Source organism: Nyctereutes procyonoides, unplaced genomic scaffold (genome assembly GCF_905146905.1).
Source record: "Nyctereutes procyonoides isolate TBG_1078 unplaced genomic scaffold, NYPRO_anot_genome, whole genome shotgun sequence".
Classification (NCBI taxonomy): Eukaryota; Metazoa; Chordata; class Mammalia; order Carnivora; family Canidae; genus Nyctereutes; species Nyctereutes procyonoides.
Genome location: NW_026575135.1, coordinates 17,111,541 through 17,128,601, shown reverse-complemented (window position 1 = coordinate 17,128,601; position 17,061 = coordinate 17,111,541). Strand labels below are relative to the sequence as shown.

At 37.4% G+C, this 17,061-nt stretch overlaps 1 protein-coding gene across 2 annotated transcripts in view; it reads right to left on the bottom strand.

Annotated features, from left to right (window-relative positions):
• TEX10 (testis expressed 10) overlaps window positions 1-17,061 on the bottom strand; it is a 65,912-nt gene that overhangs the window by 34,899 nt on the left and 13,952 nt on the right. For both annotated transcript variants that reach the window (XM_055301620.1, XM_055301618.1), the window contains exon 5: window positions 16,187-16,299. In XM_055301620.1, coding sequence (XP_055157595.1) covers window positions 16,187-16,299 — 113 coding nt within the window. The remainder of the gene's footprint in view (window positions 1-16,186; window positions 16,300-17,061) is intronic.

Below are 17,061 nucleotides of genomic sequence, written 5' to 3'. Positions count from 1 at the left end.
CAGACTATGGCATATTCAAAAGCAGAGCCTATTTATTTCAGGTTTCAAAAAAATGTAAAGTTAATTAAAATAAAAAATCTCTCGGGACGCCTGGGTGACTCAGTGGTTGAGTGTCTGCCTTTGGCTTAGGGCGTGATCCTGGGTCTAGGGATCAAGTGAGTCCTGCATGGGGCTCCTCACAGGGAGACTGCTTCTCCCTCTACCTGTGTCTCTGCCTCTCTTTCTCTGTGTCTCTCATGAATAAATAAATAAATATATTTTTTAAATAAATATTTTTTACAAAATTTAAAAATCTCTCAAACTAACCAATTTTAAAGGAAAAAGTTACTCTTAGGTCAAGCATGAGCAAAGACACAGTGGTCAAGAACCAATACACGGGAAAGGAAATAAAAGAAATTTGGTACTATCAGAGCATCAAATGTACAGTTACAGGAATGACAAACGAGCCTGGAAAAATAAAATGGAACCAAATTACAAAGAGTTATTATTAGAAAGACTAAGGGCACTAGAGTTAATTCTGAAACCACACGAATAACATAGTTGAAAACTTATTTCAGATGGGTGATTCTGTGGATGGAAAAGTTACAAGACTATAAACAAGCAGGGGCGCCTGGGTGGCTCAGACTGTTAAGCCTCTGCCTTCGGCTCAAGTCATGATCTCCAGGTCCTAGGATCAAGCCCCAACTCGTACTCCTTGCTAAGTGGGAAGTCTGCTTCTCCTTCTCCCTCTCTTTCTCTCCTGCTCTCTCCCCTCCCTCACCTGCTTTTTCTCTCTCAAATGAATAAATAAAATCTTTACAAAAGAAAAACAAAGAAGCAGTTATGTGGCTATTGTAAATTGTAACAATCTACACAACAGATGGCAAGCTCAAGAACCAGGGTCAATGCTGGGTATGGACTGGGAGAAGGCAGAACATTTAGCAAGAATAAAAATTAGCTGGATTTGAAGTTTAAGTGTATAAGATGTATGTGAGTCTTGGAAAGGTGGGAATTGGGGGAATTAAAAGTTCTAGCATTGGTGACTGGATAAATGAAGCAGCAGAGATCCAGAAAATAAATAGTACTTTTGATATGTGTAGCCTGAAGTGTCTCTGGTATAACTCCAGGCAGAGGCCAAAAGATAACTCAAAGTTGTCAGACAAATCTGACACCAGAAAGAGAAATCCAAGCTATTTGATGAAAATTACTCATATGACCACTCTTAGTTGCAAAAGAAACAGGAAATACAATTTTTACTTTTTATAGTCATATTCCTAGCTACACACCAGAAATTAAGAAAAGAAAGAGAGAGACTGGGACAAAGAACTAGCAGTCTACACATCACAAACCCAAATAACTACAAGGTTTTTTACAAAACTGCCCAGCACCCAAAACCAAGGCACATTTTAACATTAATTAGACCACACGAAAACTCAATTGCCACATTTCTTCACAAGTAGAGCTTACCAAGATCTATACCCTAAGTATATCTCAAGCAGCATAATCTATTACTGTCTGGCAGGTCCAAATGGACACTGCAAACTTAGGAGAATTCATTCTGCTCTTCTAATAATTTACACAAATTTTTAAAGACTAATTATACCAACCATCAATTCTATGAGGGAGGCAGGCCGATAGGTAAACCAATTTTCAGTAACAATAATGTAGCTAATTAGAACTAATCCTCTTCCTCCAAACAACTTTAAAACTAGATGAAATCATTTTTAAAAACCTCAGAAGTATTCAAGAGCTAAGAAGATAATAAACATTTACTGGGCCCCAAAATCTATGAAAAAAGCAAGATACTATCACTCAAGGATTTGTCCTTAGGGCAGCTGCCAATTTCAAAGAAAATGCTGCAAAACTGATGTAACCTTTTAGCAGCCTCACAGGGAAAAGTCAGAGCCCAGGACCTGACTAACAAGGGGACTTTCATATATTATCCAGGGTAAAGGTGAAGAAAAAATAAAAATAGCTCTTAGGTAAAACTTAATCCCAATTTTGCTTTACACCAGTGGCTTGAATAACCATTCCTCCCAACCAGCTCTACAGATTCAACACAATTCAAATCAAAATCCCAACATGCTATTTGTAGTTATCAATAAACTGATCCTGAAGTTTATATGAAAAGGCAAAAGAGGGACGCCTGGGTAGCTCAGCAGTTGAGTGTCTGCCTTTGGCTCAGGGCGTGAACCCAGAGTTCCGGGATCGAGTCCCACATCAGGCTCCCTGTGAGGAGCCTGCTTCTCCCTCTGCCTATGTCTCTGCCTCTCTTCTGTGTGTGTCTCTCAAGAATGAATAAATTAAATATTTAAAGAAAAAAAAAAAAGAAAAGAAAAGAAAGAAAAGAAAAGGCAAAAGACCTAAAATACCCAACATATGACTGAGGCAGAACAAAGCTAGAGGATTCATTCTGCCCAATTTCAAGTTACTCTTCAACTTCATTAATCAAGACAGCATGGAATTGGTAAAAGAACAGACACACATAGGATAATGGAACAAGGAGCTCCAAATAGACCCATAAAATCTAATCAACTGATCTCTGACAAAAGAGCAAAACCAATTCAATGGAGAAAGGATAGTCTTTTCAACAAATGCTGCTGGGAGCAAATGGACAGAAACTCTACAAATGAAAAACAAAAAATTCAGGACACCTGGGTGGTCAGTGGTTGAGCATCTGCCATTGGCTTAGAGCGTGATCCCCGGGTCCTGGGATCGAGTTCCACATTGGGTTCCCCAGAGGGAGCCAGCTTCTCCCTCTGCCTCCCTCTCTCTGTCTCTCTCATGAATAAATAAAATCCTTAAAAAAAAAATTTTTTTTTCAATGGATTTGTGTCTCAGCTCAGTTGAATAAATCTGATAATTAAAAGCTGGTAGAGATAAATAAATAAGCAAGCAGGCAGGCAGGTATGAGGTAACGAAAAAGAAACACAGGTAGAAGATTCAGTGAACAGGTCTACTATGTTTAGTCTTTACCAGAAAGGAAAGAAATAGGACTGCAGTATTTTTTTTTAAAGATAATGAGAATTTATCAGATCTGTTTATAGACATTTCACTCAAGATTTAAGATCTCAGATTTAATAAGTTCACCGAATCCCAAGGAGAATTTAAAAATTAAAAAAAAAAAAAAACCCACCTGGATACATCATTGCAAAACTGCAGAAAACAAAAAGAAATATTGTGGGGAGGGGGAACAGTAATTTTGTAAAGTAACAACAGTTAGATTCTCATAGCTGACTTCTTCTTAATACAGCAATGAAAATCAGCAGTGTTATTGTCAATGTGCTCAAAGAAGAAAACTGCCAAACTTAGAGTACTACACTCTACTAAAACACTTTACAAATGAAGGAAAAATTATACTTTTAGACAAAACAAACAAAAAACAACCTCTAGCAGATTCTAAATGATCCCACATGGATGAAAACCAGTATGTGAAAAAATGAAGATCAAAAAAATAGAGAATACATGGATAAAAACTCAGGTGGTGGATATAAGTTTCTCAGAATACTAATTTTTGTTTGAAAGCTCAAATTTTGGGGACACCTGGGTGGCTCAGCAGTTGGGCGTCTGCCTTCAGCTCAGGGTGTGATTCCGGAGTCCCAAGATGAATCCCAGGATTCACAGGACGAAGTCCCACATCAGGCTCCCTGCAGGGGAGTCTGCTTCTCCCTTTGCCTATGTCTCTGCCTCTCTGTGTCTCTCATGAATAAATAAAATAAATTTTTTTTTAAAAAAAAAAAGCTCAAATTTTATTGTCACAAATACTGTCAATTGTTTTCTTGGAATTGATAGGTTCTGTTCATTTTGAGAAAATAACTGCCAAATTTGCAAGTCGGAATAACGATAGTTTGTCATTCCTTTAAGTTAAAACTGTGTCCATCACAGGAAAGTATTTACAAGTAGAATACTCGCAAAAATGTATTTTTTTTAAGATTTTATTTATTTGTCCATGAGAGACACACAGAGAGAGAGAGAGAGAGAGAGAGAGAGAGAGAGAGAGAGAGAGAAGCAAAGACACAGGCAGAGGGAGAAGCAGGCTCCATGGAAGGAGCCCAATGTGGGACTCGGTCCTGGATCTCCAGGATACGACCTGGGCCAAAGGCGGTGCTAAACCACTGGGCCTGCCCACAAAAATGTATTTCTTGAGACAATCATCATCCTATGTATTCAGCCAAAATATTTTATTTACCACAGTTCCCCATTTCATCACACTGAATATGAAAATAATGTGTCCTCAAGAGTCATGATTTAATAAAGTAATTTTTACTGTGTCATTAAATCAAACTGGCTTGTTCGTTTAAATTTTGAGTGCATGGTGGTGAAGAATACAATGTTTTACTAGTACGGTTTGGTGCCATTCTCTTAACTTACACTAAGATACCGGCAGTTTTACCAACCTCTGCTTTTGTACCATCAATGCTAATCAGAAAAATCAAAAAGGCAAATAATATCTTAATATAATTGTGAAAATAGTTCTGACTTTATAGACTCCAGAGGTCTCAGACCACACTTTGAGAACTACTGTCTTAGATAAACGACACTGGAAGAAAGACAGTCTCTTCAATAAATGGTGCTGGGAAAATTGGACATCCACATGCAGAAGAATGAAACCTGACCACTCTCTTTCACCATACACAAAGATAAACTCAAAATGGATGAAAGATTTAAATGTGAGACAAGATTCCATCAAAATCCTAGAAGAGAACACAGGCAACACCCTTTTTGAACTCAGCCACAGTAACTTCTTGCAAGATACATCCACAAAGGCAAAAGAAACAAAAGCAAAAATGAACTATTGGGACTTCATCAAGATAAGAAGCTTTTGCACAGCAAAGGATACAGTCAACAAAACTAAAAGAAAACCTACAGAATGGGAGAAGATATTTGCAAATGACGTATCAGATAAAGGGCTAGTTTCCAAGATCTATAAAGAACTTATTAAACTCAACAGCAAAGAAACAAACAATCCAATCATGAAATGGGCAAAAGACATGAAGAGAAATCTCACAGAGGAAGACATAGACATGGCCAACATGCACATGAGAAAATGCTCTGCATCACTTGCCATCAGGGAAATACAAATCAAAACCACAATGAGATACCATCTCACACCAGTGAGAATGGGGAACATTAACAAGGCAGGAAACCACAAATGTTGGAGAGGATGCGGAGAAAGGGGAACCCTCTTACACTGTTGGTGGGAATGTGAACTGGTGCAGCCACTCTGGAAAACTGTGTGGAGGTTCCTCAAAGAGTTAAAAATAGACCTGCCCTACGACCCAGCAATTGCACTGTTGGGGATTTACCCCAAAGATTCAGATGCAATGAAACGCCGGGACACCTGCACCCCAATGTTTATAGCAGCAATGTCCACAATAGCCCAACTGTGGAAGGAGCCTCGGTGTCCATCGAAAGATGAATGGATAAAGAAGATGTGGTCTATGTATACAATGGAATATTACTCAGCCATTAGAAATGACAGATACCCACCACTTGCTTCAACGTGGATGGAACTGGAAGGTATTATGCTGAGTGAAGTAAGTCAATCGGAGAAGGACAAACATTGTATGTTCTCATTCATTTGGGGAATATAAATAATAGTGAAAGGGAATATAAGGGAAGGGAGAAGAAATGTGTGGGAAATATCAGAAAGGGAGACAGAACATAAAGACTCCTAACTCTGGGAAATGAACTAGGGGTGGTGGAAGGGGAGGAGGGCAGGGGGTGGGGGTGAATGGGTGACGGGCACTGAGGGGGGCACTTGACGGGATGAGCACTGGGTGTTATTCTGTATGTTGGTAAATTGAACACCAATAAAAAATAAATTTATTATTTAAAAAAAAAAGATAAACAACATAGGACTAAGGCAGCTAATTATAACAAACTCTCTCACAATAGCAACAATGGTCTACTGTTTATAGGATATCCCAGTAAGCTTCCCTCCCCCATCCACAACCTAATTTGTTCTGTTCCTTTATACTATAAGTCTCTCCCAAAGGAGTACCCATCCCTAATAATTTCAGATTCTGAAAAAAAAAAAAAAAATCAGATTCTGGTTCTTCAGTTAGAGTCCTTATTTGAACCAGTTAGGAAAATTTTCTACATACAATATACCAATAAACTTCCTTTTTACCAAATAAACTTTATACTGTTCCAGATGATCTTTCCTTTTGGCCTTAACAAACATTTCTATTCAATTTAACTATAGGAAGCTCAAATTTCTTCTACAGATGATACTGCAAGTCAATTTCCTTTTGAATTCTGCCTAAGTACTCAACACCTGCTGCACTCTTTCTCTGGCCCCTATTCTGTCCTTAGTCTCTCACAAAGAAATCTATTTGGTAGTAATTTTTTCTAAAATGTAGTCATTCATGTACTGTCTGAACTAATATTTACTATGCTTCTTTAATATAGCTCAGTTTTTAAAGACAAATAGAATTTCTTTTTTTTTTTTAGACAAATAGAATTTCTAAAAGAACATTTGTCACTACCATAATCAGAAAACCAATTTTTCCTAATACATTTTGCAGTAAATTCCCAACAACCCAACCAGCACTTAATCAACCTCAACTTGTCAAATCAATCAAAGCTCTCCATTACCTCTCGAAAAATAAACTTCTTTTCCCAGCATACTAGTAAATCTTCCCAACAGCAGACTACTCTTGTCAGCAGTGAACTTCTGCTCTCACAAGTTGATTTGTAGCCCAAAGGCAAGACTTAACTATACTGTAAACAGAAAGATTTGGGGTCCCCGAAAAAAGAAAGACAAGAGGGATGCCTGGGTGGCTTAGTGGCTGAGTGTCTGTCTTCGGCTCGGGGCATGATCCCGGAGTCCCAGGATCGAGTCCACATTGGGCTCCCTATGAGGAGCCTGCTTCTCCCTCTGTCTACATCTCTGCCTTCTGTGTCTCTCATGAATAAATAAAAATCTTAAAAAAAAAAAAAAAAGACGACACAGCTTTTATGACACAAAATAAGTCATTTTAGGTCCCCAGCTATTTTCCTATTTTCCCTGATCAATGCTCCATTGGCTCTATTAGCCTAACTACATTTCTTACAAAGCTTCCTAGGAAGTGTCAGAATTACAAAGAAAATACAAAAATGTAGTTAAGGATTTAAGGGTAACTAAAGAAATGCAAAAACTAAGTCTCTTAGAGGCCAGTAAATAGGCTAGCTATAACAGAAACAATAAATCAGCGGTGAAACTCCTTGCTGCTTCAAAAGTAAACAAGGCCCTGTATTTCTTATCCAAGATAAGGAGCTCAAGACTCCATCCAGTTTATACCGTAAGAGTTTGCCCAAAACCTCTTCCCCTGACAGTAACCTTTGCCTCATTATAATGTTAAAGTCTCCACCTTGGGAGGGGCACAAGCTTCATAACATAGCACACACGTACAGGTATGTTTCCTAAGCATGTCTGCACAAACATACATCACATGCCTTAACATGTGATGGACAGAGGTCCCCTTTCTGAATATTCATCCTAAACCCTAAATAAAAAGAACCTGCTCACCCATACTCAGGGACACAGGCTTTGGAAGTTATTCCCCATGATCTCCTTACTGTAGTAAATATGTTCCACTTTATGATAACTCCATCTGAAATCTCTATCTGTAACCCACCAAGGATTGAATTCATGTTAGTTCAGTTATAGTATTTATTCCTAGTACATATAAGAATTAACTTGGAATAATCACCATAGACTAATACATTTTGAGCACAAAAACTCTTTTCTTAGGGGCACCTGGGTGGCTCAGTTGGTTAAGCATCCAACTCTTTGATTTCACCTTGGGTCATGATCTCAGGGTCATGAGATCAAGCCCCACATGACACTCTAAGCTCAGCTTGAGATCTTCTACCTCTAATCTTTGCCCCTCACCCTGCTCACACTTGCTCTTTGCTTTTACTTTTTAAAAGATTTTATTTATTTATTCATGAGATACACAGAGAAAGAGGCAGAGACACAGGTAAAAGAAGAAGCAGGCTCCCCACGGGAACTTGATCCCAGGACCTCAGGATCACACCCTGAGCCAAAGGCTCAACCACTGAGCCACCCAAGCATCTCCGTGCCCACTCTTTAAAATAAACAGAATCTTTAAAAAAAAAAAAAAAAAAAAAAGTTTTCTTAGAGAGGACTACACTGCATTTTTTTTTAAAGGTCAGTATTTACAATGACAAAATTATAGCTTTTAATATAAATGAAAGAATTGAAAGCAGGTACTCAAATGAACACCTGAACACCAATGTTCACATCATTATTCACAGTAACCAAAAGATGGAAACCACCCAAACACCCATTGACAGATAAATAGATAAAATATGGTATATACATACAATGGAGTATTTTTTAGCCTTAAAAAGGAAGGAAAACTTGGAAGTAACCAAGAGGATCTTCAGTAAGTAGGTGAGTGGATACATAAACTGTTCCATACAATGGAACACTACTTGACACTTAAAAAAAGTCATGGAAAAAAACATGGGAAAGGGAAGGATGAATAGGAGAAAACAGGATTTTTAGGGGAGTGAAACTATCCTATATAATAATGGTACATAGATGTCATCATATGTTTGTCAAAACTCAGAATTTGTAATACCACCAGTGAACTCTAACATAAACTATAGATTTAGGATGAAAATGATGTGTCAGTGTAGGTTCGTAAACTTTAAATGTTTAACTCTGGTGCAGGATGCTGACAGTGAGGAAAGCTATGGATTTCTATGAGCAGGAGTACATAACAATTCTGTATTTTCTGCTCAATTTTACTATCAAACTAAAACTGCTCTAAAAACATAAAATCTATTTTCAAAAAAGGGAAAAAATGCTGCTACACGCTACAATATGAATGAACCTTGAAGACATTTTCCAAAGTGAAATTAAGCCAGACACAAAAGGAAAAAATATTTTATGGTTCTTATACGAGGTACCTAGAAGAGTCAAATTAATAGAGACAAAAAGTGTAATACTGGTTCCAGGATGCCTGGGTGGCCCAGCAGTTGGGCACCTGCCTTTGGCTTGTGATCCAGGATCCAGTCCCACATCGGGCTCCCTGGAGGGAGCCTGCTTCTCCCTCTGCCTGGTCTCTGCCTCTCTCTCTCTCTCTGTCTCTGTCATGAATAAACAAATAAATATTAAAAAAAAAAAAAAATACTGGTTCCCAGGCGCTGGTGGTAAGGGACTGTTACTGTTTCATGGGTACAGACTTCTGGTTTGGGAAGATGAAAAAAGTTCTGGAAACGGATGGTGGTGATGGTTGCATAGCAATGTAAATATACTTAATACACTTAAAATGATTTAAAAGGTCAAATTTCATGTTACATATATTCTACAACAATAAAAGTAATATCCTTTGTAATTCTGTATTTTAACTGAAGATGAAAAAATTTAGACATTAAATAAAAAATTAAGTGGGGTTACAGGAGTTAAGTGTGAAGACCACTGGGTGAAGCCAATGTTGCCTTCCACATGTTATCTGCTAAATATTCAATGCAGCACCTTATGGATGTAAGAGAGCAGCCCAGAGTCTCTAAAAAAAAAATGAATCCCTGGGGAATCTTCTGAGGAATAAGCTAGTTACACTACCAATCTATTTTTGCTAAAAATTCCACAACTGCAAAGTCAGCTGGGAAGACAGCAGAATAGGCAGACCCCAAGCTCACTTCCTCCCAGGGATACAACTAGAAAACACCCATAGCCATGTATTACCCAGGAAACCACCTGAAGACTGGCAGGACAAATTCCACAACTAAAATCAAGGAAGGGACATTAAAGAAGACGGGAAGGGTGAAGACACATGGCTGTTTGACACAATGGAGAGGGAGCTCGTGGCATGGAGAAGGGTAGAGAAAATACTTTCACACTGGGAAGTCCATGAACAGGGAGGATGGAATATTTGCCTTTGAAAGTGAGAAGGGCTGAATTTCTTGAGTTCTCAAAAACCAGCAGGACTTAAAGCCTAGAATTTTAAAACTCTGTGAGAGCCCAGAAGGCATTAGGAAACAGAGTTCCACGATAAGAGATAACAAGAGGAAAAGCCCCAAAGATATAGTGCAGAACCAGCACATGGAAAACTCTAGGGGCAGACAGGAGGGAGGGTGATTTGCTCATTTCAGAGCATGGCCAAGAGAGGCAGGGATCACAGGGAGACTAAAGGACAAAGGACATGGCAGGCGCCATTTCCCTTCCCACCCCCCAGCAAAAACACCTGCTACCAGCAACAGGCCACCTGTGGTAACCAGTGTGGTGCCAACACTCCCAACTAGCTTCTACCAAGCTTTCTCACATTCCACTCCCTACCACACCCCTCCCCCAACTTCAGCAGATAAGCCCTTCCCAGTCACACTGAGTCTCAGCACTGCAGGCCCCTCCCTGAGAAGCCCAGAAGAAACCCTACAATGCCGTATTTCCTGACACCCACGTTTCAGGACCTCAGTTTTGGCTGTGGCAGACTTTCACAAGCAGACTACCAACACATCTTGTTAAAATGTGCCTCACCCTTGCTGAGAGACCAAAGTGAAACAAACATAAATAATACGCCTTATAGAGAATTTAAAATAATGATTATGAAGATCCTGGACTGGAGAAAAGAGTAGAGGGCATCAAAGAGACAATTAACACAGAGATAAAGAATCAATCAGAGATCAAGAACACAGTAAATGAAATTTAAAATACTCTTAATGGAATAAATAGTAGGCTAGAGGAAGCAGAAGTGAATTAACAATCTGGAAGGTAGAGTAATGGAGAGTAACAAACCAAGCAAAGGAAAGAAAATTATGCAAATTGAGAAAAGTCTTAGGCAACCCAGTGACTTCATCAAACATAATAATACTTGCATTATAGGGATCAAAAAAGAGAGAGATAAAGGAGAACATTTATTTGAAGAAATAATAACTGGGGCACCTGGGTGGCTCAGTGGTTGAGCATCTGCCTTTGGCTCAGGTCGTGATCCCAGGGTCCTGAGATGGAGCTCCACATGGGCTCTCTGCAGGGAGCCTGCTTCTCCCTCTGCCTATGTCTCTGCCTCTCTTTCTGTCTTCCATGAATAAATAAATAAAATCTTTATATAAAAAAAAAAAAGACAGAAGAAAGAATAACAAAACATCTCTCATCTGGGGAAGGAAACCAAGATCCAGATCAGGAACCACAGAGATTACCCCCTCACCAAATTCAATCCAAGGCTATCTACACCAAGATACACAGTAATTAAAATGGCAAAAACTAGCAATAAAGACAAAATTTTAAAAACAGCAAGAGAAAAAAAGACAGTAACACACAAGGGACATAAGGCTATCAGTGAATTTTTCAGCAGAAACTGTGCAAGCCAGAAGGGAATGGGGCAGGATACATTCAAAGTGCTGAAAGAGAAAAATCTGCAGCCAATACTCTAACCAGCAAGGCTATCATTCAGAATAGAAGACATCCCACATCAGGCTCCCTGTGTGGAGCCTGCTTCTCCCTCTGCCTATGTCTCTGCCTGTGTGTCTCTCATGAGTAAATAAAATCTTCAAAAATAAAAATATAAAGTAAAACAAAGATCGTAACAAGAGACCAAGAAGGGCGCTATAATTAAAGGGGACAATCCAACAAGAGGATATAACAGTTGTAAATATCTATGCACCCAATATGGAAGCACCCAAATACATAAATCAGTTAATGATAAACATAAAAGGAATAATCGATACTAATACAATAACAATAAGAGACTTTAACACCCCATTCACATCAATGGACAGATCATCCAAACAGCAAAATCAACAAGGACAAAGTAACTTTGAATGAAACTCTGGACCAGATAGTTTAACAGACAAAACATTCCATCCTAAAACATCAAAATATACCTATCTTCAATGCACACAGAACATTTTCCAGAATAGATCATATATTAAACCATAAAACGAGTCTCAACAAACTCAAAAAAACCCAAGTCATACCATGCATCTTTTCTGACCACAATGCTATGAAACCAGAAATCAGTCACAAGAAAAAATCTGAAAAGAACACACATACATGGAGGTTAAATAACATGCTAGTAAACAATGGGTCAACCAAGAAATCAAAGAAGACATCAAAAATTACATGAAAATGAAAACACAAAGGTTCAAAATCTTTGGGATGCATCAAACAGTGGTATTAAGAAGACAGTTTATAGAAACACAGGCCCACCTCAAGAAGAAAAATCTAATATAAACAGCCTAACCTTATACTTAAAGAAGCCAGAGAAAGAACAAACAAAACCCAAAACCAGCAAAAATAAAGAAATAATAAAGATTAGAGCAGGGACACCTGGGTGGCTCAGTTGGTTAAGCATCTGCCTTTGGCTCAGGTCATGATTCCAGGGCACTGGGATGGAGCCCAGTGTGGGGCTCCCTTCTCAGCGGGGACCCTGCTTCTGTTTCTCCCTCTGCCTCAGCCTCTGGCCCTCCCTCCTCGTGTGCTCACTCTGTCTTAAATAAATGAATAATCTTTTAAAAAATAAACATTAGAGCAGATATGAATGGCATAGAAATTAAAAAAAAGAAAAACAGATCAATGAAACCAGGAAATCATTCTTTGGGGGGGAGAGAAATCAACAAAACTGAAAAACTTCCAGCAAGCCTCATCAAAAAAAAAAAAAAAAGAGAGAGAGAGAGAGAGAGCGTGTGCAGACCCAAATAAAATTACTAATGAAAAAGGAGAAACAGCAACCAACACCACAAAAATACAATTATAGGGGTGCTTGGGTGGCTCAGTTGGTTGAGCATATGGCTCTTTGATTTCAGCTTGGGTCATGATCTCAGGGTCGTGGAATTGGGATCTGTGTTGGACTCTGTCTGCACTGAGTGTGGAGTCTGTTTTGGATTCTTTCTCCTTCTCCCTCCAACCCTCTCCACCCTATATGTGTACTCCCTCCCTTCTCTAATGAAAAGAAAGGGAAAGGGAAGGAAGGGATACAAACAATTGTAGCAAAGTATTATGAAAACGTATATACCAACAAGTTGAACAACTTGGAAGAAATGGATAAATTCCCAAAAACATACAACCTACCAAAACTAATGCTGAAAGAAATAGAAAATCTGATCAGACCAATCACCAGCAATGAAATTGAAACAGTAATCAAAAAAAATCTCTCAAAAGGTCCAAGACCAGGCAGCTTCACAAGCAAATTCTAGCAAATATTTAAAGAGGAGTTAATATTCCTTCTCAAACTATTCCCAAAAATACAAAAGGAAAAGGAAAGAAAACTTCCAAATTCATTCCATGAAGACAGTATCACCCTGACACCAAAATCAGACAAAGATACCACCAAAAGAAAAGAACTACAAGCCGATATATCTCTTGTAAATACAGACGCAAATATCCTCAACAAAATATTAGCAAACCAAATCCAACAATGTATTAGAAAAAAAATCATATACTACAATCAAGTGAGATTTATTCCCAGGATGCAATGGTTGGTTTAATATTCGCAAAACAAGGGGCACCTGTTGAGCCCAGTTGGTAGAGCATGCGACTCTTGATCCTGGAGTCATGAGTTTAAGCCCAACATTGGGTGTGGAGTCTACTTTAAAAAAGTAAAATACTAAAAATACATATTTGCAAAACAATGTGATATATCACATCAATTAGAGAAAGGATAAAAAAAACACATATGATCATTTCAACAGATGCAAAAAAGCATTTGACAAAATACAAGATCCATTCACAATAAAAACCCTCAACAAAGCAGGTCTACAAGAAACACAACTCAACATAATAAAGGCCTTATGTGAAAAATCTACACCCAACATCCTATCAATGGTGAAAAACTGTAACCTTTTCCACTAAGGTCAAAAACAAGACATGGCTGCCCTCTATCACCCCTTTATTCAACATAGCAATGGAAGTCCTAGCCACAACAATTAGCCAACATAAAGAAATAAAAGGCATTCAAATTGGTAAGGAAGAACAAAAACTCTATCTGCAAATGACATATTACATTTAGAAAATCCTCAAGACTTCATCAAAAAGCTACTAGAACTGATACACGAATTCAGTAACATCACAAAATACAAAATCCATGCATAGAACTCTGTTGCATTCTTATACACTAATTATGAAACAAGCAGAAAGTAAAATTAAGAAAACAATCTCATTTATAATTGCACCAAACAATAAAGTATCTAGAAGTGAAACACTTGTACTCTGAAAACTTTAAAAACACAGATGAAAGAAATTCAGGACAACACACGAAAAAAATGGAAGGACATTCCATGCCCATGGGTTGGAAAAATAAAGTTAAAATGTCTATACTACACAAAGCAATCTACAGATTTAATGCAACCCCTATCAAAATATCAACAGTATTTTTCACAGAACTGGAACTATCCTAAAATTTGTATGGAATCACAAAAGACCTAGAACAGCCAGAGCAATCTTGAAAAAAAAAAAAAAAAAAAAAAAAAAAAACCTAGAGGTATCCCAATTCCAGTTATATTCCAAAGCAGTAGTAAAACAGTATGGTACTGGCATAAAAATAGACACAGAGATCAATGGAACTGAACAGAAAATCCAGAAATAAACTCACAATTATATGGTCAATTAATCCTTGATAAAGGAGGAAGGAATATACAATGGGAACGAGTCTCTTCAACAAATGGTGTTGGAGGGATGCCTGGGTGGCTCAGCAGTTTAGCGTCGCCTTCAGCCCAGGGCCTGATCCTGGAGTACTGGGATCGAGTCCCGTAGCAGGCTCCATGCAGAGACTGCCTCTGCCTGTCTGTCTGTTTCTCTCTCATGAATAAATAAATAAATCTTTAAAAAAAAAAAAATGGTGTTGGAAAAACTGCAGAGCTGCATGCAAAAGAATGAAACTGGACCACTTTTTCACACCATACACAAAAATAAACTCAAAATGGATTGAAGGCCTAAACCTGAGACCGGAAACCATAAAAATTCTTGAAGAGAGCACAGGCAATAACCTGACATTGGCTGTATCAACGTTTTTCTAGATATGTCTCCTGAAGCAAAGGAAATAAAAGTAAACTACATGAAGACTACATCAAAATAAAGCTTCTGAACAGAAAACGCAACAATTTACAAAATTAAAAAGCAACCTACAGAATGGGAGAAGATATCTGCAAGTGACATATCCAATAAAAAGTCACTATCCAAAATATATAAAGAACTGATACAGTCAATACCTAAAAAATAAATAATCCAATTAAAAATGCAAAACATGAACAAACATTTCTCCAAAGACATTAGATGGCCAACACACACAAAAAGATGCTCAACATCACTCATCATTAGAGAAATCCCAGTCAACACGACAATGAGATATCACTTCACCCCGGCAGAATGGCTAAAATCAAAAACACAAGAAAGAAGCACTGGTGAGGATGTAGAGAAAAAGGAGTACTCATTTACGATTGGTAGGAATGCAAATTGGTGTAACCACTATGGAAAATAATATGGAGGTTGCTGAAAAAATTAAAACTAGAACCTCTCCCTGTGATCTAGGAATCACACTTCTGGGTATTTACACCAAAAATACAGAAACACTAATTCAGAGATACACGCACCCCATATTTACTGCACCATTATTTACAATAGCCAAACTGTGGAAGCAATCCAACTCTCCACTGATAAATGAAAAGGATAAAGTGCTTTTCAGAAGGCACTTAACTACAGGCCCACTTCAGGAAGAAAATGTTATTTGATAACTTGTTTTTACATTTATTTGCACTCACTTGAGGTAAATATTTTAAAATTTCCAAGCTTACAATTTTAAACACCATCTTTTCATCTGTAAGCCTTTCTGTTTTAGAAAACTATTTTTCTCCAATTATTCCTTTTCCTGATATTAGTTTCACTGCCAGTTTTCTCACATATAAATGATACAACTAGATGACCTTTAAGATGATCTCAGAGATTACATAGTACCTCTCCCAAATAAATGACCCACCTCAACAAATTTTATTAAATTTTTATTTACATAGTTTGATACCTGATGCTCACTTTATATAAAATATCCATTATATATTTTTTAATTAAAATAAATAAAAATGAGTCTCAAAGCTTAAAGTGACTTGTTCAAGATCAGCCATACTATTGCTACTTTAATTTCTATTTCACAAAATTTAGATATGAACCCCTCACAGTGTAGAAAGTTCCACTTTAAGGCTAAATATTTTTAATAATTTCAGGCTAAAAAAATATATCCAGTCTATACAGTGGAAAGAATCACAATACCTTTTATTTGTCTCTTTCCTTTTGTGCTTGGTTATTTCTTTTAAGGCATATGGAAAGTGACTCATAAAATGGTGTTTGAAATCAATAAGATAATTCTTTCGAAGCCACGACTCCTATTAAAATAAGCAAAGATTAGAAAATCTACACAAAACATTTAAAATAACCAAATTTAAGCAGAAATTTGACTACTTGTTAATCTTCAACTATAAATTTACCATTATACATCTTTTGCTCATGATAGCAGATGTAAATTTTAAAATCAGAATAAAATATTAGGGCATCCAATTCTTACCCACAGATCTTTTCAGTGCTTAATAGTTACCTTTACTTGCCTTTTATCTACTGTTTAAGAAAAAAAAAGAAAAAGTAAATAAGATATAAGAAAATTCTTAAATTCAACCACTAGTACAGTCATCTGTAAAATATATCAGATCTTCTACCTAATGTTCTGTTTATACAATAATTCTACTTCCCAGCAATTCTATTATTTCCAATTAAAGGTATTTAACACTGTCACAAAGCAATGCACTTCTCTTTAATTCTTGCAGTACTCATGAATCTGTCTTTCCTACTTATTAAAACACTAATTCCAGATTACAACACTCTTATTTCCTCATATCCAGAGAACCAACCATTCCATTTTGCCAGGGATTGAAGGGTTTCTTGAGATGTGGGATTTGAGGTGTTTAAAATAACTGGTCATCCAAGAGCACCTTAGGATCTTTAACTGGATTCTTCTCTTTGTGCTAATCTATAATTTACTTAACATGTCCTCTTGGACTTCTAACAGGCATCTTAAATTTAACATGAATAGAGACACTTGGGTGGTACAGTCAGTTAAGTGCCTGACTCTTGGTTTCGGCTTAGGTCATGAT